The sequence below is a fragment of the Bolinopsis microptera genome, chromosome 7, assembly GCF_026151205.1.
Source record: "Bolinopsis microptera isolate Bmic1 chromosome 7, MBARI_Bmic_1.0, whole genome shotgun sequence".
NCBI classification, from domain to species: Eukaryota; Metazoa; Ctenophora; class Tentaculata; order Lobata; family Bolinopsidae; genus Bolinopsis; species Bolinopsis microptera.
In genome coordinates this window covers 9,121,313-9,148,124 of record NC_087078.1, presented here as the reverse complement: position 1 = coordinate 9,148,124, position 26,812 = coordinate 9,121,313, and the positions used below count along the sequence as shown (strand labels likewise).

General features: G+C 37.7%; 2 protein-coding genes across 16 annotated transcripts in view; one reads left to right on the top strand and one right to left on the bottom strand.

The window, feature by feature from the left end:
- The window catches only part of LOC134818226 (uncharacterized), an 83,835-nt gene that overhangs the window by 27,469 nt on the left and 29,554 nt on the right, over positions 1–26,812 (top strand). The window lies entirely within an intron of this gene.
- The window catches only part of LOC134818222 (anoctamin-7-like), a 64,322-nt gene that overhangs the window by 27,103 nt on the left and 10,407 nt on the right, over positions 1–26,812 (bottom strand). For 2 of the 15 annotated variants that reach the window (XM_063827684.1, XM_063827685.1), the window contains exons 1-3: positions 6,026–6,282; positions 5,719–5,877; positions 5,416–5,525 (exon numbers count right to left, since the gene is read on the bottom strand). The exons of 5 other annotated variants lie outside the window; for them this stretch is intronic. In XM_063827684.1, coding sequence (XP_063683754.1) covers positions 5,416–5,525; positions 5,719–5,877; positions 6,026–6,137 — 381 coding nt within the window. In that variant the 5' untranslated portion in view covers positions 6,138–6,282. Of the gene's footprint in view, positions 1–5,415; positions 5,567–5,718; positions 5,878–6,025; positions 6,283–7,032; positions 7,087–7,396; positions 7,588–7,791; positions 8,187–14,097; positions 14,237–14,406; positions 14,664–20,841; positions 21,014–21,240; positions 21,961–26,812 lie in introns of those variants that run through there. 8 more of the 15 variants (XM_063827674.1, XM_063827675.1, XM_063827687.1 and 5 more) reach the window with 7 other exon arrangements.

Here is a 26,812-nt window from a genome sequence, read left to right as displayed (position 1 = left end):
CTGATGTGTATCAATATTATTATTATGAAGTGAGCTGATTGGAGCTTATATTTATAGTTATAGTGAACGGAAATCTAGCGTCCGCCAAAACGAAACAACGGGCGCAATTCTTGTTAAAACTAGAATTGTACCAAAACTGGTATATCTCACGATATACCATTTTTTCTATACTATAAAAAATAAAATAATTTAACTGAGAATGGTGTATCTGAAGATATACCATTTGGGCTGGCTAAAGTCTATAAAATGTGTATAGATATACCGGTTTTATTGAAGATAAGTTTCTTGAAGGTGGTCTATCTGCAGATATACCATTTTGTTTTCATGATTGTTAAAAGCTAAAATGGTATATTGTAACATATACCAGTTTTGGAAAAATAAGATTTCACTTTTTTTCAAAAATTTCTTCAAAATTGTTCAAAAAAAATTCCAAAGATGCACCTTTTCACCCTGAAGACTATGAGCTACCTGCGCAAAATTGGTATATGTTCAGATATACCAGTTTTGTATGTGGTCCCTCATATGTATAATGTAAACAAACAAAACCCCGATTTACCTCGAACCCCGATTTACCGCGGATGTTTTCTTTCCCCCAAAGTCCGCGGTAAATCGGGGTTTTACTGTACATATAATCATGAGAATAGGAGGCTGACCATGACCATAGCCCCCTACATGATAATAATAGTGGACAAAGGGTGTCTTAAAGCAAACAACTACGGGAAACAAGGCAACTGTTTGTAAACAATCTTTTAATCACATATCACTGTGGTATTATACTGGTAGTCAATAAGCACTAAGTTTTTGTGAAATGTAAGCCTAGAACGATAGTAGCGGGAAAAGGGCTGGATTTGGGGGCTAGATTTGGTTCTTATCTCCCAGATATTCTCTGGAGATAGTAGTGCGAAAAGGCACTTTTTTCGCTGTAGTGCTAGCAGAAATATCAAATGTTTTGTGAGAAACGAATGATTAATAGCTTTATCACTCTCAAAAGTCAAATATATTATGAAGGAGTAATATGAGGGAGTATCCTTAATCCTACTATCCTCCAAAACAGACAAAATCTACCAACGAATAAATTACTTTCAAAATCAAACAATTCATGGACGAATAATCTCCTGAATTCAACACAATACTTTTCAGGACGTGGCCGATCTAACAATAAAACATCAGAGACTGAAGAGATAGAGAGTGCATTATACCTTTACAAATTGAATACCATGCAAATTAAACCTACAGACTGAACAATAGAAAAATAATAACATTCCCGGGGAGGATTGTTTTGGAGTGCTCACAACAAAAGCACTTGGTAGTTGTGTAGACTAAGAGAGTAAGAGAAATCTTCACAAAGGAATTTGACAGAGCTGATTCACTTCATTTACCAGGATAACCTCTGCAGAGGAGGTTATCAGCCTGTATAATCTGGAGGTATTCTGCGTTATTAAATCATAGAATTCCCACTTGGACAGGTATTGAGGTATTCATTGTACCAGTGGTCAGTGAATAGGAAACCAGGCTGGTCAACAGTCAGTGCAAGATAGCCTGGTTGTGAGCCGTTCTTATGATAATTGGAAAATTGTTGTTTTTATTGATTGCCCGATAAGGGGGACGTTTATTGAATATAGCGGGTGGAACCGAGTGTGACCACTTAGTCCGGATTATCTCCCAACAATTTGAAATCAGGATCAACATTCAACACACTCAACTTGTCAAAGCAGAGCGCCAAGTATGATAGTAAATAATCCCAGCAATTATACGTTTATTACCAGCTGTTCTATGACACTGTCAGGTGTAAAAAGAGTATGATTTCCATAGTTATCTCCATATTACAGGAAATATAGCTCTTAAATTCAGCTAATCAGCTGTGCAGCTGCACAAACGGACAAACTAGACAGCTGTAGACAGCAGACAAGAGAGCATTTAAGACGATCTACCTTCACCTCTTACTCTCTCTGTTGCTAGGCTACTCTCCTTCCTCACCTCAAATTAGTACAGTACCGACAATTTACCGTGTTCAGATTATCAGGCGGCTTGGAATTAAAATAAATTGTCGACTGATTAACACTTGATGAGGAATAATTGGTATCCTGGATCAGTGATCATATGGAGTGCACCAATCTATAAGGATCAACCAGAAGAGACAAGTATTAGAGAAATAATGGTGCTTCAAGAAGTCTCTACAATTGGGTGTCGAATTATGGGTGTTTTATTAGTGTGCAGGCGATAATTCCACCATCATACAAATGATTGGTCGAAAAAGCAGTCAAGAGTATGAGAAAATTCAGACGGTCAAAATTATACACTAATTGCTGAGGATGAATAAGATAAATTTGCTGGTCCATGCCTTGCTTAGCTGCGTCATTTATTTGGATTACAAATTATGGAATCGCTGTAAATTTCTGATCATTTTATTCTGAGCACATCAAAGAGAACGAAATTAGTTCAAAGCCAAAAAGAGGATCTTTTAAATCATCTAGACGAGACCTTTAAGTCGAGAATCAGGATAAAGCTTTCAAGGCTTGAACTAGGCTTTGGGTTTATAACAGGAAATGAGTACCCTAACAACAGGAAATGAGGAACCTTACAAATGAGGTGCTGTGTAGGATAGAGGTGTAGCTCACAAGAAAACACACTGCTTGCATGAACGATACTACCTCTACTAATGACACTTTAGAGTTAACACCACATACCACTTCTCAAATATAGTGTGTGTTAGACAGCATGAAACGAGAGCTGCTTCTACAACTATTCGCCAATACAGCTTCTAACAGCTGTTAAATTAGTTGTTGTTATCTTGTGTTATTCATCAAACAAATGATAGGCTCGCTACAAATGAAAACGATATCAGGATTTGTTGCTTATAGGGATACGTTGATATTAATTTAAAGATAAATCAGCAGCAAAAATAAACATAATGCACCTCTAAATAAAACTAACTCACTATATACGACCCGGATATAATAACATCACTATCAACATCGCTAGCTCTGCTGCAAACACAGAAGAAGAGTTCCTCTTATCGATAGCGCAGGTGTCTGTTGTTTACATCATTACAGAGCTAACAATCCAGCGTGTGGGAGAATATCACGTGAAACTAGATATAGCACAGCGAGCAACTAGAGCGTGTGTTAGTGTAATTACCAAGTTATTCATTAAACAAAAGAGAGCTCTCGTTTGTTAAAATGAATTTCAGTTATTTCAGTGACAACACATGGAACCACGTGAAACTTAGAGTAATACATTGTGCATCAAGATAAATAACCAACTATATAGGATAGAGATAGAGGTCCAGCTGTGTATAGGGTAGAGATAGAGGTCTAGCTGTGTATAGGGTAGAGATAGAGGTCTAGCTGTGTAGGATAGAGATATAGGTCTAGCTGTAAGCTTGTAAACAATATAAATGTGAAGGAACTACAGTAACAATAAAGATAACTACAAACAGAGTGCATCAGAATAACAATATGGAGGTTAGACAGCGTGCTGCTCTAGCAGTAAACCATTAGTGACCATTACAGTGACCATTACAGTGACCATTAGTGACCATTACAGTATAATAATATATAAAGATATACTACAAGCTCCAACTGAAACAACGACCACAAATTCACTGTGTGTATTGAGCTCTCTGTATCAGCTGCAGCTAATGGGTCTGCTGTCACGTGCGATACCCCCTATAATCTATATTACTATATTACTATTACAGAGCCATTATACATTATACATCAAGTAAATGATGTATTAAGTAACTTGTACATCTGTGTACATTTATAAATCATGTATGTAGTAAATTTTGTACTTTTGTGTATATTTTGCAGCTATAGAACGTTTCTGTTATGTTATCAATAATCATTAGTGCTAGTGTGGGTCAATGACCGAACTATTAATGATCCTGCTTTCTAGCAGGGCATTACCATGTAATATGGAAGAGTAAACATGCAGTAGAATTGCCTCATATGGTAGGGTTACTATTGCCTTATATGGTAGGGTTACCATTGCCTTATATGGTAGGGTTACCATTGCCTTATATGGTAGGGTTACCATTGCCTTATATGGTAGGGCTACCATTGCCTTATATGGTAGGGTTACCATTGCCTTATATGGTAAGGTTACTATTGCCTTATATGGTAGGGTTACCATTGCCTTATATGGTAAGGTTACTATTGCCTTATATGGTAGGGTTACCATTGCCTTATATGGTAGGGCTACCATTGCCTTATATGGTAGGGTTACCATTGCCTTATATGGTAAGGTTACTATTGCCTTATATGGTAGGGTTACCATTGCCTTATATGGTAGGGTTACCATTGCCTTATATGGTAGGGTTACCATTGCCTTATATGGTAAGGTTACTATTGCCTTATATGGTAGGGCTACCATTGCCTTATATGGCAGGGTTACTGTTGCCCTATATGGCAGGGTTACCATTGCCTTATATGGTAGGGTTACCATTGCCTTATATGGTAGGGTTACCATTGCCTTATATGGTAGGGTTACTATTTCCTTATATGGTAGGGTTACCATTGCCTTATATGGTAGGGTTAATGGCCTGTTACAGTAGTGAAATATTGTGTGTGACTTGTTGTTTTTGTGTGTGTTTGTCACTGTTAGTTTGTCTTAGTTTTGCTTCTGTCAGAAAACCTCAAACACGAAGTAAATACTTCAAGACAACAGATTCAGAAAATAACAGCAAACAAGAGAAGGTTACCATGGTTACAAGAGCAGCAAACAAGGTTACCATGGTTACAAGAGCACACACTGCTATAATATTACTGAGATCTCAATCCAGTAATAACAAGGCTGACATGAACAGGAAATGGGGTCTGAGGAAATTAGCATTCACAGGAGAGGGGAAAGAGCCAGGGGGGGGGGGGGGCTCTTTTAGTATTGTGTGATCTTCTGTGGTCTTCTACAGGCAGATTAGCAAGTTGGGGATGTCTCTGTTTTAGTAGCCTAACAAAATATATTTAAAATTAATTCGACATTTAGCGATGTCATAACAACAAGAACAACAGCTTCCATCGCTGTGATAATGGGAATATAGCTATTGGAACCCCCTGGCCCCTCCTCCATTACCACAGCTTCACACAATCCTGTATCCTACTGCTTCTTTCTAGGTAGTTATGATGGTTGCTATAATACTACTGGCTAATTCACTACTGTCAGCAATAGTTGGTGCATTAAATTGCTGTTTCCTTCTACAACATGTGATGGAAGTCTTTTACTTTATTTAGCGCTTGTTAACCCAGTGGGATAATCCGTACTTAAATTAAGCACAAATTAAGTATTTTTTAAGACCACATAATTGGTATGCGAGTATTATCTGAGATAAGATAATAAAGTTAAATGTTTACACTTACTTCAGGAGTAAAGACATTAGTGATAACAGGCAATACATTATATCTTTTAAGGAATACTAACTGGTGTAAAGATATCAGCAGGGGTGATAACTGGCATAGCGAACACTCGCTCCTCTGCTGTGCGACCAAGGGACTCATATGGGAACCATATTAGGACATACGTGTCCGCACCTGAGGAACAACCTTCTATTACCTTATATGGTAGTGTTACCTTGGTAATATTACCCTATAAGGTAGTGTTACCTTGGTAGTGTTACCTTATATGGTAGTGTTACCTTATATGGTAGTGTTACCTTATATTGTAGTGTTACCTTATATGGTACTGTTACCTTATATGGTTATAAATGGAACACTGTTTCCTCACCTGATGAGAGGTACTGAATGTCAGCCCCGTGTTTCCTCATTAAGTTTAGCTCCCACTCCATTCTCCTCTGGAACAACAATGGCTTAGTGTTCTGCCGACAACACAGAATTACAGACGGGTTAGAGTAGTTCACTTGTTCTGCGTCATACATTCCTAGCCCTGGACAAGGAGTGATACATTTGCATTATTGGGGTAACCCTGGGTGATAGACTTTAAGTATTCTTCGTTCGCCAAAATGTGATAAAATGTGCGACTAGTATTTGATTAAAAAACACATAACAAAGAAAGGCATAACAAAAACACTTACCGAAAGCGTGTGACTGAGCCTTAGGAGGTACAGATCCGGGGGAAGGAACAGTTTTAGGCTCTGTACTCTGGCACACGATCTCCTCCAACTCATCATCCTCGTGTTCCGTCATCAGCAAATAGAAACAGAAACAAAACTAGAAACAAAACCTTATATGGTAGAGTTACCTTGGTAACATTGCCTTATAACTATAAGGAATACTAACTAGCTACAGACAACAAGTGAAGAGTTAACCTCAGACTGAGCTCAGATATTATGAAGGAGCAATGTACAAGCGAAAGAAACTCGCATTTTGCTAAGCATGACGAATTATCGTCACGTGTAGTACATAGCATAGCATCGTTTATTTTGATGTATTTGTAAAAAACAAATAGTTGAGGGACTGCCAAAATTAGAAATATTCGGGGGGCTTCATTGGGTTTTATACTTCTTCTGTTGACGAATTAATTGTAAACATGTTCCACCTGATTAGTTTATACTAATATTTATTTTTAATTTTTTAATTATATTTTCCACAGAATAACAATCGTTCTTCAGATACCACAATACTGTGCTTCATTACAATGTAGTATTTTATAGTTTACATGTCATGCACTGATTTGAATAGTTCATTGAAATTGTCACGATGGAATATTTACAACTGTAGGTATTAAGTTGTGTTAGTTTGTCTTCAAAACTTACAAGAGGTTCGTACGCTCAAATTTAATGTTTGATTTATAGAATATCCTTATTAACTCTCCGCGTATTATATACTTGCAAAATTGTTGAGTTGCTGAAATAAACTACTACTACTACTAGGTCGGAACTAAGTTCGATCTACATTAGATATTGATAACCCCTCCAATCTCCATAGATCCCTGTTCCGCATCAGGTTTCGCAGGTCGCAACTTTAGAGTTAGTCCCAACTTCCTTCAGTAGAAAAATAAAGAGGAGAAAACATATTATATAAAACCAAAGAGGAAAGCATCCAAGACACGGTAAAAATAAAATGATGTCACTCTAGTCACCAAAATAGATCTTCTGGACATCCACTGGTGAACGTCTTTTATGACGGCAAAGTCCTAGGTTAGATATAGTGGAATGTGATCGAATAAAGAGACAATAACTTTCACTGTTAATAGTATCTGACGCAAGCCTCTGGTGCTGTTCATTACTGCAAGTACTACTGTTCATTACTGCAAGTACATTAATAACTATGGAGATCAGCACCAACCGGCAATGCTTAAAATCAGATCCAAAGATATTAAGGTAAATCTGGGAGATAATCCCCTAAATAAGGGTCTAACGTGCTATTAGCAGTGTAATAAGTTATCGAAATAAATAAAGTAAATAACATTTATTATAATTGCAAGTGTGTGCACTGCACTAAACCTGATCGAGGGAATCAGTGTTGTATCCCAGCTTGGTTGGCATGACAACCATTAGTTGTTGTGCTGCCTCCGCTAGTTGTTCTATATCCGCTTCTATAGCAGTAGCCTTTTTGTAATCATCCAAATCAAAGTCAAACTTTTTTAGCTTCTTCTCGTCTAGCTTTTCTAGGAACTCTTGCTTTAGATCCGCAGCTTGGGGGAGTCACTTGTTAACATGGTGACACGTGATAGCATGGTCACGTGTTACCATGGTGACACGTGATAGAAATAGTTGCTTTAATGAAAAGAACGGTATCTGAAACAACCTTTATAAAATACTCGTAAAATTGAAAGATATTCTAGGATTATTGTGCAAAATAACTTAGTAAATAGTGAAATAAGACTGTAACCAATCACCTTTATCACTAAGATCATCCTCAGGGGCATTAATGAGCACAACTAGTGACCAGTTCTGTCTCCCATACATCATCTCTGCTAGAGGGAGGTTGATATTGGGATACAGTGCCATTCCCCCTGGAGGCTTGTAGTTGTAGTTCCTCTGTGTGTTGCTAGGCAACAGTAGACTCTGAGACCTGCCTTCTGCTAGGATTGTCTTCTTTCGGGAGTAGATAAGACTTCAGCCAGGGATTCGGGTATAGTCTTTCAGTAGCGGTTAATTCCTTTTATCAGTGTTTACTAGAATATTAATAAAGATTCGTTAAAAATTGTCTTTTCATAAGCAGTTCTTATCAACCACCGAGAAATGACTGCGAGTGTTAAAATCAAACTAATATCAAACCAACGAGACGTACAAAAATAGATCGAGATAGTACGATTGGACGTGACCAGGATTCCGTTTCTTAGATAGTACACCTCCGAGAAAGAAACGGTGAATATACTGTAATTGTCAGGCAGTGATGTACCCGCGGTACATTATTAACGTAAAGTAATTTGAACTTATAAACTGACGAGACGAGTGTAAAGTATAAATGATTTTAGATTATTTTATTAACTATATAACCAGATTATTTAATTATGTGTACAGCTAGCGGATAATAGATATACACAATTTTTATCGGTATATTAACGAATAAAGAAATATAGCTTCGACTTGAAATGCAACTTGAAAATCGGTACGATTGAAGAACAAATTGGATTCGAATAAAATCACGAACAAAATAATGACTGTCTTTTAAAGTTTTTACATTAAACTGGACAGTGATCAAGTAACTGCTCTGATGAGAGTTACATGATCATAATGTAACTAGGTTTACAAAGTCAGGCAAGAAAAAGGATCAGAAGAACAAAGAATGGATAAAGAGCAACGCACAAGTGACAGTGAAATAATAAATCCGGTTCATCGTCCAGGAAAATCTAATATATCCAGCATGATCTCATAACATTCACATTACACTGCGAACATAACCCACTAACCACTGTGAAGCGAGTGCTGTTCATGTAGAAATTGAGTAATCATTCCTCATCGAATGCCACAAATATCGTACACGTACACACCCTATAATAACCTATATCCACCAGCGTGCGCTTTTTCGCATAGCGGGCTCTCACCAGCCCGCTGTCAAAGGGCCCGATATCTCTACAGCCCGCTCATGATATAGCCCGCTAACAAGTGACATTTAATTTGACCAGTAGCAATATAGCCCGGAGTTCTCTAAAATATTTTCAGTTTCTGTATCGTCTCCATGTGAAATTCCTTATTACACTGAAAAAAATTATCTCACGTATTTTTCAACTCTGACTATATTACATACATTTTATTTTTGTGTCCGGTAGGGCTGCTCATGCAGCTCGTGAGCAGATGACATGATACTTTGATTTATATCAAAGTTATTATAACACACTACATAATACACATCAGCACTATAATCCCCCTATATTATTGATATTCATCGTCACTGACATTACATTCATTATTCCCACGGCCCAGGAATGCAGTGCATCTCCAGCCCCTATATAGTTATACGACACACGTGACGTGTTACCATGGTTACAACAATTAGTGGCGACCTTTTCTAGAGTTGACTTTTATACAAGCTCCATTGTTTATTTATAAAATTATATATTAACTGTAATACGCCCGCTGGTGGATATAATCCACATCACCTCGACCCGCGGGCGGAAAAATCGTATAGCACTCGGGCCCGATGGGCCCTCCGTGCTATACGAAAATATGTCCTCCTCGGGCTAGCGCCCTCGGGGACATATGAAATATTGCACGCGCGTGCGCGTGCAATATTTTGTTCCGCCCGCGAGTCTCCGGTGATATGTATATATATCCACCAGCGTGCGCTTTTTCGCATAGCGGGCTCTCACCAGCCCGCTGTCAAAGGGCCCGATATCTCTACAGCCCGCTCATGATATAGCCCGCTAACAAGTGACATTTAATTTGACCAGTAGCAATATAGCCCGGAGTTCTCTAAAATATTTTCAGTTTCTGTATCGTCTCCATGTGAAATTCCTTATTACACTGAAAAAAATTTATCTCACGTATTTTTCAACTCTGACTATATTACATACATTTTATTTTTGTGTCCGGTAGGGCTGCTCATGCAGCTCGTGAGCAGATGACATGATACTTTGATTTATATCAAAGTTATTATAACACACTACATAATACACATCAGCACTATAATCCCCCTATATTATTGATATTCATCGTCACTGACATTACATTCATTATTCCCACGGCCCAGGAATGCAGTGCATCTCCAGCCCCTATATAGTTATACGACACACGTGACGTGTTACCATGGTTACAACAATTAGTGGCGACCTTTTCTAGAGTTGACTTTTATACAAGCTCCATTGTTTATTTATAAAATTATATATTAACTGTAATACGCTGAATATTGCACGCGCGTGCGCGTGCAATATTTTGTTCCGCCCGCGAGTCTCCGGTGATATGTATATATATCCACCAGCGTGCGCTTTTTCGCATAGCGGGCTCTCACCAGCCCGCTGTAAAAGGGCCCGATATCTTTACAGCCCGCTCATGATATAGCCCGTTAACAAGTGACATTTAATTTGACCAGTAGCAATATAGCCCGGAGTTCTCTAAAATATTTTCAGTTTCTGTATCGTCTCCTTGTGAAATTCCTTATTACACTGACTATATATACATTTTATTTTTGTGTCCGGTAGGATCATGCAGCTCGTGAGCAGATGACATGATACTTTGAGTTATATCAAAGTTATTATAACACACTACATAATAGACATCAGCACTATAATCGGTCACCCTATATTATTGATATTCATCGTCACTGACATTACATTCATTATTCCCACGGCCCAGGAATGCAGTGCATCTCCAGCCCCTATATACGACACACCCCTTTATGATTGGCTTACATTGAACAAATGACGTGTTACCATGGTTACAACAATTAGTGGTGACCTTTTCTAGAGTTGACTTTTATACAAGCTCCATTGTTTATTTATAAAATTATATATTAACTGTAATACGCCCGCTGGTGGATATAATCCACATCACCTCGACCTGCGGGCGGAAAAATCGTATAGCACTCGGGCCCGATGGGCCCTCCGTGCTATACGAAAATATGTCCTCCTCGGGCTAGCGCCCTCGGGGACATATGAAATATTGCACGCGCGTGCGCGTGCAATATTTTGTTCCGCCCGCGAGTCTCCGGTGATATGTATATATATCATGATCAATAATAATAATACGCCGTGAACTACGCCGCTAAATATTCCTTTTAAAGTTCTGATGTAATTACCAGCCTAATCTTGATCCCTCTAGGAACTTACTTACAACATCTGGTCATGTAATAAGCAGATTATTGACGAACCTCTAACAATTTAAGAAAAAAGGGTGCTAAACATAAAGGGGCTCAATACTATTCAACAGCTGAATTATGTAGGATATATGTATGCTAAATATGTAGTGTACAATATTCAACACACGCAGATAACTGTAAACTCAAATACATTATCTAGTGCTTAGTCTGAATTGACCTCTCTTCTCCATAATAGCGCCCTAACGGGACACTGATGATTAGATTTAACCTATTTCGGAGTTCCAACACTTCATAATTATCAACCTAACATAGACACAACAAACCTAAATATTATTATATTATGTAACTGTTAACTTTGTTAGTGACAAGTTTATGTGTTTAAAAAGAAGCATTAAGGTTACCAAGAGGGTAATATTCAAAGCACACAGAAACCAGACACTATTATACTGGCTCACATCCCACATCTCTTTCTTATACATGATTTCGATTATAAATACCTGTGTCCCAGATGGTGATATAAATCAATTTAAGTGTTCGTTAAACTAGGTATCATATTTCATATATACCATAAAATATATATCAAGACACCCGGTGTGTGGTAGCATCTAACTTTAACTTTTTTATCTCGATTATCTTGAGGCTGTTATTAATATTTTAACGTTCTTAGATCTTGAATGTGTATAATGTCATAGGTTTAAAAATAACTAAATAACTTAAGTATTCTGATCATGACAGAGCAGTGATATTTAGTGTTATCACAGATACAATTACACCTGAAATTGAATATTGCAATTTGCACATTCTGTAGGTGCAATAAGAATGAATAATCGCGTTATCGTCTGAATAATGTTATCAACAGAGGGGGGTTAACACTTAACAGTCTGATCCGGTTCATTGTTAGAACAGGAAGAATCAGTCTACATAAAACGATAAATTCTGAACTTATCCGAAAGAAAACTCAGAATTGAAACTTTAAATTAAAACGGAAACAAAATTAGGTCACCAGAGTTTTTTCTTTACTATTTCTGGTTCAGAAATAGAGTACATGTCAATGAGAGTACGAAACTACTACAATTAAGTATAAAACAGAAAGTAAAAGATTGGAAGTAGAAGTGTGATGAGGCTCTGTACTTTTAAACAAAAACAAAATATGACATAAAGTTCTAGAACTCCGTCTTGGTTTACACATTGCATCTGGAGTAGTGGAATATAGTATACTATATAGTATATTAATGCTTTTCATACAAAGTTACAACAACGTCTTCATGTTATGTATCCTGGGTTTGGACAGGATATTACCCGCTTAAAATATTTCCATCGCGTTACATAATACTCAATTATAAATGTAATGTTGTAATCATTACTAAACTATATACTATAGTAGTATATAGTTTAGCATTGTAGTAATACAACCATAGTACTATGGTCTTACTTAAGGGGGCAGGGGGGGGGGTCTTTATGAAATTTCTCTCGAAATTGATTTTATAGTTGTTTCTAATAGAGGGGAGTGATATCTATCTGCTACTTTTGGTCCCATGGAAAAATATTGTTCCTAGACGAAATTATTGGCGGTCAAAGGTCAGCGCTCATGTGTAATTGTATTGCGCCAGCGATTTTCAATCGCGCGCCCTGAAAATCGAGTCTAAAAATCTATCTTATCCTACATTTTTTGAGCAATCACCTTGAAACTTTCAGGATATGTTCTAAGGAGCATTTAGAAACTTTTGCTCATTTTAGAATTTCAAGATAGGCCTTTAAAAATTTTTAATTCCATTTTGAAAATCTTGGATCTCTTTTTTTGACGATTTTTCCAGGTCCAAGATTTTCAAAATGGAATTAAAAATGTTTAAAGGCCTATCTCGAAATTCTAAAACGAGCAAAAGTTTCTAAATGCTCCTTAGAACATATCCTGAAAGTTTCAAGGTGATTGCTCAAAAAATGTAGGAGAAGATAGATTTTTAGACTCGATTTTCAGGGCGCGTGATTGAAAATCGCTAGCGCAATACAATTACACATGAGCGCTGACCTTTGACCGCCAATAATTTCCTCTAGGAACAATATTTTTCCATGGGACCAAAAGTAGCAGATAGATATCACTCCCCTCTATTAGAAACAACTATAAAATCAATTTTGAGAGAAATTTCATAAAGACCCCCCTGCCCCCTTAAGACAAACTGCCAGTAATTTAGTGTAAATTTTACACAAACTTGGGTAACTGGTCTATTAGTGGTTTGTTTGGGCATTAGAATTGTTCTTATTCCGTAGGTTGGACGTTGGCATTACAACCATTAGTTCTTGTGCTGCCTCAGTTAATAGGACACGCGACATTGGTAAATGTGTCAAAACAACCAGCTTTGGGTAAACAAGCACTACTCATCTTAGGGTAGGGGGGGTTAGATTGCTGACGGATTTTAAACACAAGCACATATCATTAGGAATTTCCGAATCGTGAACTAGGTGATTCTTGCTCTTGCAATAATTCTATTTGGAGGTGACGAGTGTGATCCCCTAATTTGCACTACATCAAGAAGTTAGGAATACTCCTAGAAATATCTCAAGATCCCGTAATAGTTTAGTTGAAATTTAATATCAAATCTATATTATAATTCAAAGAATTGTTTTTGTATGTCTGTACGACCGCCCACGTGCAAATTAGGTAAACAAATAAAAGTTGCATAGTGTGACCACGGGCTTTCAAGTATTTAATAATATAATATATAATCCCCTGAAAGAATTATTATTTAATTAAATATCCTCTTTTAATATTAGTCTACTTTGGGGATCCTCATTCCAATATATAAATAAACTATTGATATCTTTGTGTGATCTCTCTTCTAGTAGATAACCGGCAAGAAACTAACTCGTGGTTACTAGGCAACTAAGGTAACTAACTATCTGGTCACTAGGTAACTATCTGGTTTCTAAGTTACTAAGTAACACTCACCTCGTATGTATCTGCAACAGTTGGCGTGCTAAGTTTCGATTCCTCTGCTTGTTTGCCCAGCAGCTCCCACTCAGACTCCACTAGCACCACTTTCAGTCCCTCCTCTATTTCTACCTCCTGTAGCTTCACACCTTTCTCCCTTGGAATACACACAATTCATATCTCAACACTTCACCGTCATGTATAATAAGCTCTTGGTCAGGGCTGAGATCTCTCTGAGGTGCTAGGTAACATTTCATGCAAAGCAATCTGGTTACTAGGTTACTATCTGGTCACTAGGTTACTATCTGGTTAATCGTTAACACTCACCTCAACAATTCCTCGTAATACTCTCGGAGTTCCTTCTCATCATCCTCAAGCTCCTCAGCCAGAACCAGCACTGTCGTAACAGTGTGATTGTGTCCTTTCATTCTCACTTGCTGATTCTTATCTTGGATGGAGAGTGGTATATACTCTGTAGTCATACCAACAAACTGATCACTATAGCAACAAACTGATCACTATAGCAACAAACTGATCACTATAGCAACGAACTCTAATACTCACTAAACTACAGCAAAGGGAACAACAGGAAGGCTAATATATTTGTGGAATGAGGGTAGGAACTGGATTCCTTCTAGCAGGCAGCACTAGAACAGTACAGTTGCAGAGAAATGTGTGCTTGTTTGGAGTAATCAGCGGAGACGGGCCAATATTATTAGTACAGCTGCAGTACTGTCAGGAATAAAGTATAAACTAGTAGCCAGTACGAATATCAGATGTCAAAGAAAATTTATACACAATTTGAAACAATCCTAGATGAAAACAAACTGATATTTCTAAACAATCCCCAGATTATTTCTACATCAACAATGATCACATTAGAACGGAATGCCGGAAAGTGGGATTCCTTCTCCCCTTTTACCCATTATCGAGTTATGGTATCAGCAATTTGCATTCTACAAATGGAGACAATCCTACAATACCTCTAATAGGGTATCAGTACTTTGCAATGATGTCCCAAAGCTGTGACTTGTAAGAGTGCAATCCTCGTGTTGGGATGTTTTACTGGTAATCTACTCAGCAAATAAATTTGGCGTCCTTTTAGTTTTACCCAACATTTTGGATATTCGGCTGAATTCGGTCCCGGCTTCAACATCCGGTTACGGTTTAAAAGCTGCGAAAGACGGAAAACGGCTGTTAGTGAGAATATGTGCGGGAAACGGCTAATACTCTAATAGTTCGATTCCGCACCCACCGCCCTCATTATATGTTTCCTCTTCTGTGAAAAGAGGAATAAATTGAGTACGGACAAAGAAGCGAAATGTAAAGCGAGATTTAAAGTGAAATTTGAAATGTGAAATGTAACGTATTTATCCGGTAATAACAGATGTATAGGTATAGAACAACCTTAAATTAGGAGTAATTATATTTATACGTGTGAAGAGTAGAAACACGGAGAAATGAACCGCTGAAAAATGGAAATGTTCACTAATTATATATTAATTAAGAGATACACGGATAAAAGAAATACCATGAAATACCATGAAAGTAAATGCCATGAAAATAAATACTACGATAAATAAGATATTGGGGGGGGGGGGGGGGGGGGCACAACCATATTAAAGTATATAAAAAGGTAGGATTTTTCCCGATTATGACCCGGGGATATACTTTAATATACTTTAATATACCTACAATATACTTTAATATATCCCTATCTCCTTGGAGGCCTACATCAAAAATTGTTGCCCAAAATAAGCTTGAAATGCAATTCTTAATCGTTTCCAAAAAGTTCTTGAAAAAATATTGAAAACTGATGGAGTTATTTCAATTTTAATGAAGTCATTTTGGCTAGTATTCCGAACCGAGATATTATGTGCAATTTTCCCAATTTTGTTCATGGAGGTCTTTTTACTTAGTATCCAATATATTCAACAAACACTGAGTTATATCTTTCACATAGAGTTAGTCTCATTAAAAAATATTGAAATTTTATCGAATTTGGGCAAAAGCGAATTGAAAAAAAAAAAAAATTTAAATTTTTTTAATAACATGCAACCTACTAAAACCAATGGGGCCCTCCCCGGGGTCATTACTCTCGCATTTGCGAGAGTCGTCCCAAAGGTGTGAAAGTAGGTCAAGATTTGTTCACACCAAGCTCTAGCATCGCTATTTGTTGACCATCTGCCTTCACTGAAGGTATGTTTTTAGAGAGTGGAAGCCGACCGTCAGCTTGGGATGCAGGGCCAAGTGGTAAACAACGTCAAGGCCCCCTTCCACATGGGCCATGTTGGTTTTGGCAGATACTGTGGTAATAAGATATGAAGTGAATGAGTGAAATGAAGTGAGTGAAAAGGGTGTAAAAGAGGAAGAGCTTGTAAGGTAGTTTAGGAATGGAAGGAAGCAGGGCATGTACTACAAAAGACAGCTAGTAGTACTGTAAGATAGTAATATATAATATAACAATAACCATTGATAATTAAATAACAAAGACAGCAATATAAATGGGGTGGACAATATGCCCTAATCGGCCAAGATCGATACAATAGAATTTTTGTGACCTATTTTGTCTCCTGTAAGTGAAAGTTTAAGAAGTTTGGTATACCCCTGCCAGATCGGCATGTCCCCTGCCTGAAATCTTTTGCTAATGTACGGGCATGTACCATTTGGCAACAATATTAAAATAATTTATAATTTTTGAAAAGCGAATTTGGGCAAATTTGGGCAAAACCGTATGCCCAAATATGGGCATACTGTTTTAAGCTCATAGCTCAGCCAATTTTTGACCAATCTGGATGGAAATTCATGTACTATTCCTAAAACAGGCTTATCTTGCGAATCTGAGTGAAAAATATAGTTCATCATGTAAATCTTAACGAAGAATATAAATCTTCTAATTGTAATTTGTAGGTATATTAAAGTATATTAAAATGTAGGATTTTTTCCGATTTTGACCCGGGGATATATATACATATCACCGGAGACTCGCGGGCGGAACAAAATATTGCACGCGCACGCGCGTGCAATATTTCATATGTCCCCGAGGGCGCTAGCCCGAGGAGGACATATTTTCGTATAGCACGGAGGGCCCATCGGGCCCGAGTGCTATACGATTTTTCCGCCCGCGGGTCGAGGTGATGTGGATTATATCCACCAGCGGGCGTATTACAGTTAATATATAATTTTATAAATAAACAATGGAGCTTGTATAAAAGCCAACTCTAGAAAAGGTCGCCACTAATTGTTGTAACCATGGTAATACGTCACGTGTTCAATGTAAGCCAATCATAAAGGGCTGTGTCGTATATAGGGGCTGGAGATGCACTGCATTCCTGGGCCGTGGGAATAATGAATGTAATGTCAGTGACGATGAATATCAATAATATAGGGGGATAATAGTGCTGATGTGTATTATGTAGTGTGTTATAATAACTTTGATATAAATCAAAGTATCATGTCATCTGCTCACGAGCTGCATGAGCAGCCCTACCGGACACAAAAATAAAATGTATATATAGTCAGTGTAATAAGGAATTTCACATGGACACGATACAGAAACTGAAAATATTATAGAGAACTCCGGGCTATATTGCTACTGGTCAAATTAAATGTCACTTGTTAGCGGGCTATATCATGAGCGGGCTGTAGAGATATCGGGCCCTTTGACAGCGGGCTGGTGAGAGCCCGCTATGCGAAAAAGCGCACGCTGGTGGATATACTTTAATATACTTTAATATGGTTGCCCCCCCCCCCCCCCCCCCCCATTTTTGAAATAAATACCATCAGGAATAAATACCATGAAAAATGCAAACTAGCGAAATAACTAAATCGATAAATAGATAAAACAAAAATAAAATAAACAAATAACAAGTAACTAGATATACTGGTTACACCGTATGAAGTGTGAAACTAGTGCTATAGTAGTGCATTATCAGAGTCACTGTGATATAGTACTCTACCAGTGTCAGCAGTGTGTGGTGTTAGTAGATAATAGTATCAAGATATCGAGTATCCTAGTTTAGAGAGATCAGTAACATAACAGAGATCAGTTTCACAGGAATGTGCACTTGTTTTGATGAACTAATCTCTCTCCTACCTCCTAGCTTATATCAGACATATAAGTTAGGAGGTAACACGTGATGCCCATATAAGGAAAGTTGACACAAGTAAATTTAATATTGAGTAGGTCCGAATATTACCAATAACAAGATCGCAAGTGACCTAGAGAGAAAACAAAACAAGTGTACAAAATCAGATGTGACTGTTCTACTGTTGCCAAAGTTACCAAGGTTACTGTTCTTATTTCTATACTGTTCGACTGTTAACTTGGTATATTAGCTAGTTAAGATGACGAGTAATATATATGAATTGGGGTGGAAATATGTAGAAATTGTATCTAGATTATATCAAGACTATAGTGGATCATATCAAGATATGGAAACATGTGTACAGTGTACAAAGATATAAGTATATAGAAATTACAAGAATGTACCCAATTTGACAGCTACGATCCAATGTGCTCTTCAAGGAGTTCTGTATCTCTACTAATAATACTCACTTGAAGGTTTCACTTGGCCCGGACAGTTGCGACCTTAATATAAATCTGCAAAATCTGTGCAGGAAACTATATAGTACACATATGCTGTGCATTATTTCGTTATCTCGTCCACTCCGGTGTGTTTAAGCTCCTTATATGGGCATCACGTGCTAAAAAAGAGGCTGCCCAGGTCGTGTTACCTAGTAACCAGATAGTAACCTAGTAACCAGATAGTAACCTAGTAACCAGATAGTAACCTAGTAACCAGGTTGTGTTACCTAGTAACCAGATAGTAACCTAGTAACCAGGTAGTGTTATCTAGTAACCAGATAGTAACCTAGTAACCAGGTAGTGTAACCTAGTAACCAGATAGTAACCTAGTAACCAGATAGTAACCTAGTAACCAGGAAGTAACCTAGTAACCAGATAGTAACCTAGTAACCAGGTAGTACTCTCTTCAGATAGTCTCTATAACGGTGATTTTGGCTATATCCTTGCTATAGGACGTTACTTCTGATATGAGATCAAATTAACAAACTACAAAGTACAAATGTAATTTAACTAACAACAACACTTGATTATATGAGAGAAGAGACGTTATTCAAAGAAGACTAACTAAAGAGTAAAAAATAAATAGGAGTAGCTCTAAAATATACTAGAAAATGAAATACAGTCCAATTTGAAATTGAATTAAGCTTGATATCATATTTTATCATATTTTATCGAACTAAGGTGTAGTATTGCCAGATCCCAGTTCATTTTGTAACGGAGTTTTATATTAACAGGAAACGTTGTAACAGAGTCGATATATTTTAATGTTGCCATGGGGTGGCAAGTCCCCATACATCGTGGTCCGGTAGTTTCATTGCGTCCTAATATATGAACTATAACAAGACGTAAAAAGTTCTTCTAGACGTGCTATCCTCATGGACCATGGTTTCTTACCAAGAGGCCAGAGGGCCCTAGAAAATAAACTCAAATAGACGTTTCTCAAGGCGATCCGCTTATGAAACTAGTTTCGGATTTTTACGGCCATCGACAGGAGTATCATTTAAATTATAGTGCTACAGTACTGTTGAAGGTATCAAAACTTTACATGATGGCCGTAAAAAGAGAGCCGCTATTTCATGTCTACAGGAATAGTAAATCTCTTTTAACTCAACCCTGGATTATTTAAGAGCTGGACAGTCAATATTCCTACTGAAATCTTCTCGTACAATTTGAATAGTTTCGTAGTAGTAGGCATCTGTAGTAGTATATTTGTAATTGTAACCGATAAAAACGTACTTACAAGACAAACGATGAACTATGAAAGTAGCACGTAGATAGTATGCAGTAACGTATAACCCTCTGTAGATAGAGTCCCAGTACACACTACACATCTTACTAGGTCACACAATCAAGCAATTTACTAATCCACTATACACGCAAGTTGACATTTCTCCAAAACTTTTTGTATTAGTTTTTATCATTACGAAACTGTTTCTGACGAGGAGAGATTCGCAGAAATTAATAATAATCATTAATTATTAGTCTCACCCTGCTGAAAACAGCAGTGAGCAGGGTGAGACTCACAAATATAAAACAAAATTGTTAATAATCTTGAAATGGCACTCCATACAGTCTTAATGAAGCTCATCGATCCTATGGCACCCGACCAGCAACGATATCCACTCGAACCATCGGATGAAGGTACAATTAACAATGCAAATACCTAGCACATACCTACTATATGTATTATGTAGGTACCACTACCAGGTAACCTAGGTAACCTGTAGTATTACGGCCCAGGACACACAAATATGAGATATTCAACAGTTTTACAGGGGGCATCTTCGTAAACCAGATTATTTCATGATCCTTAATCATAAATCCTTATATTATAATCCTTCATCAAAACGTTTATTTCCGGTCCCGGACAAATGGAACCTTTTACACGAAATAAACAAACGCGCCGCGCGCGTGCTGACTTTACGGAATATATCACATGAGCCATGACGCTCCATATTATATATGGACGGGGCTGATTCTATAATCCTCCTATTTAAAGGCTGAGGGGGAGGGGGTAAGCAGCAAGACCCTGGCATTCTGTTTAGGGTCCCCCAGCTGCTATCGAATGTACCAATATTATAGGAGTTGTAACTTTCTACAACCTGGCTACTTCTTGTATTACATGGAAATGTTGCCATGGTAATATGACCATATATGGTAAGTAAATATCTCACCATGTCATCATAGACCAGTGGAAGTTGGAGATAAAGGAGCTCAGCTAACTCCGCAAGCTTCTTGAAGGTGTTCTGGACTATCATGAAGGTGAAGCACGCGTTTATCTTACTTCTCAGAAACTTGAGCTGGAACCCTTCACTTTGTAATACTTCCTCGTACTGTCTTCTTAACCTTGGGACAACGTTTTATGTCACCTTGGTTCAAGTAGCAAATAAAATATATAGCATATCATTGCTAAATCTGTAAGATAACCTAATTATATAAAGATATAGTAGTGTCACTAATAGTAGCGTCACTAATCGCACCATACCAGGTAATGTTACCATGGTGACTCACCTTGTTACCATGGTGAGTGGTGACCCACCTTAGTAACATAACCTAATGAGGCGAGAACTCACCTAAGTATCTGGGTATCCTGTTCTCTGTTATTATAAGTAAGGACCACATAAGAGTCCATCACCACACTCGCCACTCTCCTCCTTTTACCCCCTAACTGGGAAACACCCCCGACAACGCCCCCTAACACCCCCCAATCTGACCCCTCGTAAGAGAGGGGGGTTGAGTATTGGTCTATGGACCCCTGCTTCTCTGTGGGCGTGGTCTGAGTTGAGGGGGTGGTCTGAGTGGAGGGAGAGATCTGAGTTGAGGGGGGTATTGGCTGTATAACGTCCCAGTTGTGTAGGGGGGTTATGTTGTTTTTGTTTATGAGGGCTAGTTCATCTGATAGCACATTGTTCCTCTTCAATTGCTCATCAGTCACGTGGTTCGGACTGATCACGTGGTTCGGACTGATCACGTGGTTCGGACTGATCACGTGGTTTGAGGAAGTCACGCGGTCTCGTGATGTGTAGACAGGGTGGTGGTAAGTTAGCTTATCTAAACTATCATCAGAGTTCCAGGGGATCTGTACAGTCTCCTCATTAATAACCATGTTGCTATGGTTACTACTCCTGATCTTCTTGTCACGTGTCACGTGAGAGAAGCGTCTGTTCTGGCTTCTGATTGGTTGCTTTTTGTGGTGCTCGTTTTTTATTGGAGGAATGAGAGAACTACGGGGGGAGATCTGGGTCATCACATTCCACTTTCACTTTAGCTTTTACTTTCACATTAAACCTGCTGAACATGTGTTATGTTAGCTTGTTGTCATGGTCACTACACATTAGATTATTGTTATGTGAGCTTCTTTGGTTAAACAAAATATAAAAATTCAGCAGAATATCAAGAAGAAAAAATTTAAAACGGGAGAAATCCAATAGAGAATTCTAATTTTATTGAACTCTGTTTTGTTTCGAAAATTGTCACATGTAATACATTTACTATACCTAGATATTGGCAAATAGATAATAAAAGCAAACTGATAGTCACTACAAAACAACAGAACATCAAACGTTGTATCGTACAATTAAAAGCAAGTTAATCACGAAATAACAAGTTAGGTAAAGTTGTGGACCAACCAAGCAAACATCCAATAAATAATACATCGTACAATTTCCATACTTACATCCCAGGTCTATTTGAGTTCGAGCAAATCTGAAATCTTGCGAAATTTGGTTGGTCCAGGACTTAAATTCTGTAATGTTATATGCATAAAACGTAAATATGCCAAAGCCGGAACTATCGTCAGGCAATTAATTGATCAGATCATTGTTATTCAGGTTTATGATAATTTTCAACAAGACTGTGGTTTGACAGGTGAAAAGAGGCTCACATGCAGTCAGTTGCCATAGTAACAGTTGCCATAGTAACGCAACAGCAATAATAACAGTGCCTGCTTTACATTTAGCTATCAATATATCCGTGTCTCTTTTATAGTAAAGTTAACAAGATGTAGCAGTCAAGAAGAATCACAGATGATATCAGATCAGGATACACGTATTTAACGTATAGTGTATCCAGTATCCACGTATAGTATATCAGTTGTCATGGTAACTAAAAGAGTTTGAGAGTAATGGTACTGGTCGGTAACCTACCCTGGGACTCTGATAAAACAGCTGGTCTAAGAGCGGGACGTGGGGAAGAACCAGACATTCGGGGAGTTCTGATGTTTCCGAGAAATTTAGTATGGGTCTGAGTAAAATTCAGCGATAGTTTTTATTGGTAATCACTCGTCCTAAACTGCATTTTGATCGAGCCGTCAATAGCAATACGGTGCGTGTTTATCGTCATAATATCCTTACTGTTATCAATATCATACACCACATTAACCTTTTATTGAATTATATTAAGTTCAACAGAAGCTATTAAACAGATCAAGAAGACGTAGGTTGAGAGTAACGTATACCCCACTGAGTGGGGCCAGCCACAGCACGTTCTATTACAATATACTGTCGTGTCAAGACAGGGGTCTGGGGTCAGATTGTAACAATTAGAACTGACTACTGTATTTTAAAAGAGAAACCTATCACTTAAAACCTCAGATTGAAGACTAATTAAGGTTCAAATTGTAACAAACCAGATTGTAAATCTCAAATGATTAAAACACAACACGAAAACTGGAGCCAAGTGGGGAGTTAAAACTTTCCACCGCACAATTCAGTGCGATCTAACAACAGAATTACAATTCAAACTCTGCCAGTACATGCTGAAATACAATAACTTTGCACGCTAGCTCAGGGTGTACTACATGAAATCTAGTTACAGTTTCTCTTCAATTGTAATGAGAGTGGTCAAGAAGTGCTTGATGAGATTGGACTTCAATTGAGATCTTTAATTTGCACGTGTTTGTTATTTAAACTGTTTCATATGTAACTTGTTGGGAGTGGTTTATGTTGAATAGACTGGATTCCAAAACAAATTTACTGGCGGTTAAAAGGTAGTTATACATTTCTGGCTCTAGCGTGTTTCTTGTGGGTTTTTAGCAGCTATAAACTCTATTGGAAAATGAAAATATTAAATGATTTAAACTTTTTTTAAATACTGTTCATGCTAGAGAAGTTTCGTGAGTGTATTGCTTACATCGGACTGTTAAACAAAGTGGTATTATATTATCAATTATGTGAGAAAGGTATCTGATTCAATAATAACAACTTGGTTACCAAGCAACCAGCAAAGCCATGCTTTACAGCGCGCGGCGCATGTGATTCAAGCGCGCCAAAAGGTCTTACGCTAGGATACTTTATCTATTAAAATGTCATCTGGTAACTCTGTTTTTATGGAACCTGTTCAATATCAACTTTCAACACAAGCTATGACTTTATATGTATTCGTCAGCAGGCTAAAGCGTACAATGCATTTGAAAAGTTTCGCTTGAAATAGACTTCTGACAGTTGAGAGAGGAACTGGAGGTAAAACAATTAAGGCACAATTGTAGCTCGATGGACAGGTGCTGATGGCTAATTACCAACTGAGTTTTACACACTATGTGCAGCGCACATATCAAATTACAAAGACTTGTATGCAGGCTGCTTTGAACAAAAACCGTAGTAAACAACATTAGGTCATGGATTTTCTTTACTAAACTTATGTATGTTTAGTAAGATTTCATGGCCTACAATACTCTGTTCAGATCAAATAAAAGCTGATTCATACAGTAAAATTTACTTGTTATGTCTCAAGTAACGTAAAAATAGCGAAATGAATGGTAGCACGTAACATTTACGATATGGTGAAGCATAAAGAGAATGTTAAAGGGAGGGGATATTAAGATATGAAGGTAGTTTTGTAGTTCTGATGTTTACTGATCAATAATTGTGAGAACTTTTCTGTCCAATTAATCTATCAGTAGAGGAGAACAAAACACTATTTGATCCAGTTTAATGAAGTAACTTAAATAACCTGAACCTTTGATAATAATCTATGAGAGGGGACTCTAGTTGAAGAATCTGGTCGCAACTAACAACGGAATAAAAACTATCACAGCAACAGTCTTATCTTTCTTTGGGCGAGTCAGAATAATAACGCAATAATCAGGACATTTGAGTGAAACCGGGGTTGTTGGGAGAAACCGGGGTTGTTGGGAGAAACCGGTGTTATAAGTGGAAAGAAAATTACCCCAGCAAATCGGCATTCCCGGTAAATCAGGAAACTGTTTTGTGTTATTACCTACAAATGGTACACCGAGTATTAATTTCATTTAATTTGCATGGGAAATTATATTAATCTTCACAATGAAGTTGTTCGTCGGGAGAGAACACCACACTCATAAGAATTGAAGGAAATTATAATCATGAACTCACTTAAAAATCATGCATTATTCACAGCAAAATAACATTACTCGGTTATTATTGAACAAAGAAACTAGCATTAGGGCACACAATTTGCAATCAGAGGGATGAAGAACACTAATAGGAATGATAAGCTGACAGCAATAAAACGGTTAAAGTTCAGAATGGTGCAAATTGTCCACAGACACAGATCCTAAGAAACAAAGGGAACAACAACCAAGTACTATAACTTTAACCAAGTACTATAACTTTAAAGACTATCAAAGTTGGTGTGAAGGAACTGTTGTCTTGGCAACAAAACCTCGACTATAATAACAGTGTAACAACTCAGTAATTACAATTATTAAGTAGTATAATCATGACAAGATGTGAGTAGAAAGCTGATTAGATATCAAGAGAACAAAGTGGTTAAGATAAAGAAGCACGTGATAAACTAGTAGATGATGTGTAATGGTTATTATCATGATATGTCTACTATCCTGTGCATACCAACAATCTACAGATTCTTCAGAACTGGTACCCCTTCCCCCTCATCTGTCCACCTTAACCCCTCTCATTTGTCCACCTTAACCCCCCTCCTCTGTCCCCCCCCCCCCCCACGCCCCCTCTCCCCCTCCCTCTATCCCCCTCCCCCCTTCCCACCAACTAGTACTTTAAACCCAGACTACCCGGGCCAAGTGGGGACCAGCATTGTTAAACACTAAAATAAAGTGAAAATTCGAGCGAATATAATTTTAACACATTTTATTAAAAGCGCAGAAAAAAGACCCAATAAGTCAGTACAGGGGTTTAAATAAGGGCAAAACACCACGGGGGACGTAATAACTCCTTATATGGAATAATCACCCGGCAATATTCCCTAATATGGGATAATGAGAGAGGAAGCTGAGCTAACGACTACTGCTTAAGAGACAACACAACATTGTAGGAAGGTAAACTATAATGATGATAGGTATCATGTAGTGAGATGAGGCCCGGTTGTCATGGTTACTTGGTAACAATGGTATGTTGGGGTACATATTATTGTATACCGGTAATGTTTTTATTTATCAACTATTGTCATTGCTTGACCACCTGTCTGTATTTATTATATTTACAGAATCTTCGGTTATTTTCATACTTTTAAATATATGCATAGTTATTGAAATTATGTAGTCATGCTAAGTAAAGTTGTTAAAAAGGATTTATAGATTAGAACCTCCACAAATAGAAACTGGCAAGCGCCTAAATAAAGCACATAAAGCGGAAATACAAGAATTCAATACAGTAAAAACATTCCATACCGGGCCTCACGGGGAAATGGCTCACTGGATCAGAGTCTTGGATTCCGTCACAGCCTCGTGGATCACTGGATTAGGGTCAAGACCTAATTTTTTTGACTCGTGTTCACATGTTTTGGTTTGGATGACAAGAAAGTGTAAATTGGCTTGCCTATCACAGTTAACAGCTGCAGAAACACGGGAAAATGAAGCTCAACAGACAAGAAGGACGCGAAGAGATCGTCCGAAGCACAGACAGGCGATGGTAAACAAAAAGCTACCGCACAATTCTGACTTTTTAAGGGCATACTACCAATAATGGACCTAAGAAATAAAGATAAAGGTAACCAGACCAATGTCGCGTGATTAGCTGACCAACGTCACGTGACGCTAGACCGACCAATCCCGTGCTGCGTGTGTTGCTTATTATTTGTATAGTTATCTTGTCTCATGGATTTCCTTGAACATGCGTTATCTTTAAAGATTAAGGATACAACTTGTACATCCAGACTTCTCACTTCTACTGATAACAAGATCACACTAGGAAA